This window comes from Pomacea canaliculata, linkage group LG9 (genome assembly GCF_003073045.1).
Source record: "Pomacea canaliculata isolate SZHN2017 linkage group LG9, ASM307304v1, whole genome shotgun sequence".
Taxonomy (NCBI): domain Eukaryota; kingdom Metazoa; phylum Mollusca; class Gastropoda; order Architaenioglossa; family Ampullariidae; genus Pomacea; species Pomacea canaliculata.
The window spans coordinates 14,002,429-14,004,360 of record NC_037598.1 but is presented as its reverse complement, the minus strand read 5'-3'; the positions used below and the strand labels follow the sequence as shown (position 1 = coordinate 14,004,360).

The window sequence follows — 1,932 nt, the reverse complement described above, 5'->3', positions numbered from 1 at the left end:
CAGGTCACTGCCATGCTGCGATTCGAGCAATGCAGGTAAGTTGTCAGTGTTTTTCTGTCAAGTAATATTTTTGGCTGCGAGGGTGTGTTGGGGTCCACGTGGTGGCACGAGGGTCCACAAAGCAAAATGATATTACTGACGACTAAAAACTGAACGTGGCCAAAGAAACAGCACATCAGATCCTCCCTCCCCTCCACCACACAAACAGTTCGAAAATGATTTCTTTTCCCACAAGAATATGCTTCTTGAACTCTGTGTACATCCTCTAGGCTTTAAACATACTGCTTCTGAAAAAAATCACGTTAAATTTTACAGCTTTGGCTATATCGTGAGCTGAAACCGGCGAAAGTTTTAAAGGCTAGTGAGGTGGAAAATTTGTTTTACAATACACCCGGTAATGTTTCAGTACAAGATACTGTTATCATAAATCTGGGTGAATAACTCCCTTTTATTCTTGAGATACCTGCAAACATAATCATGCACAGAGAGACATCATTTATGTTATTAAGGCCTCAGCTAGTGGGAGAGCCGAGACTGCATGTTAATTAGGTATATCTGTATACAAATGTAATGTTACGATTTTGACTTTTATATGCAAATGGATGTTTGTAGGCATTTTCCTTGAGAACTGAAGGGCTTATTCATTCAACATTGGGGAAGTATTTTGCACTGAGCTTTACCTAATCATTAGAAAAAAATTATGCATCCCACTAGTCTTCTAAGATATTTGAAGCTAGCATATAATAATAAGTCTAAAAATGTAGGAATGCACGATTTTATCTACTTGTTCTTAAAATAATTGTTAAAAAATATCCAAAATGCAAAAGCAAATTAATTTTTATTATTTCGAATTTATTTGTTTAAAAGTTTGTTTAAAATATGTTGTTTAGGCACGCTATGCTCGGCTCAAAGCAGCTGGAGATGATGTAGCTGCAGAAGAGTATCTTCTTTCAGACAGGCTGGCTTCTGTTCATACAGTGCAGTCTGTCCAGATGTTTAGTGAAAATTCTCTCAACCCTGGCCTACCGTCCACCTTTCAATTCATTCGCAAGGTCATGCAAGAAATCCAAGCTTTGCACAAGGATATCCAACCCCTGCGTGTTTTCCATTTAGGTGGGGATGAAGTTCCTTATCAAGCATGGGAGGAATCACCAGCCTGCAGGTGGCTTATTGAAAGTGGTGAGGTGGCATCCTTCAAAGACCTTATGAAGTATTTTGTTTTGAAGGTAAGAGAGATGAGGACATAGTCACTTGTTCATTTGTTCATATTTTTCTTGATTAATTCTCTAAAGTGATTTGATGTCATGCAATGTACAAAACACCTAGTTTATCTGGAGGCATGTTTAAGTATTCTCTGCTGCAAAAAAAAAAGACTTTCATTGGTGGTTTAACAATGATTTTTTTTTTTTCGTGAGAATGAGAAACATTTAGTTACAATTCTATTTTTGAAAATCATCAGATTTAGCACTAATTGTGCACGTGTTATTGCTTATTTCAAAGGAAGAATTAAAGTTGCATGTTATAGCTTGGAGGTCTTGCTAGAATAAATATTGTGTGTTCTCTGTAGCTCAGATTAGATTTGTGTTCGGAAGTTGTTCGGTGTATCAGGAAGGTCTGCGAGTATTTAATGTGAATATTCACTATTATATAATGCTCCTTGCCGACATGATATTTTGGCTCAGAATTGCACATTCATTGTTGACGGTAATAGTAGAATTCCAAGTATAGATTCGTGTGCTTGCGTTCTGTCAGTGGTCCTGCAGGGATGGACATTAGTTACCGAGTGCCATTCCTCCCACGTACAGATGACTTTCCAATAAGGGAAGCGGTTGTCTGTGCATGGATGATAAAAGGTGGCAGACTGTAAGCGGCCGGAGATAATTTTCAAGCTGGCTTAATTTGCAGCTTACACACACGTCTTTCAAAATTCAT

General features: G+C 37.9%; 1 protein-coding gene across 1 annotated transcript; it reads left to right on the top strand.

Moving 5' to 3' along the window:
* LOC112571474 (beta-hexosaminidase-like) lies at positions 1-1,271 on the top strand. Its single transcript, XM_025250456.1, has 2 exons — positions 1-35; positions 891-1,271. The coding sequence occupies exons 1-2, from the start codon at positions 30-32 to the stop codon at positions 1,245-1,247; spliced, it is 363 nt and encodes a 120-aa protein (XP_025106241.1). The 5' UTR covers positions 1-29; the 3' UTR covers positions 1,248-1,271.
* Positions 1,272-1,932: the final 661 nt, after the last annotated feature.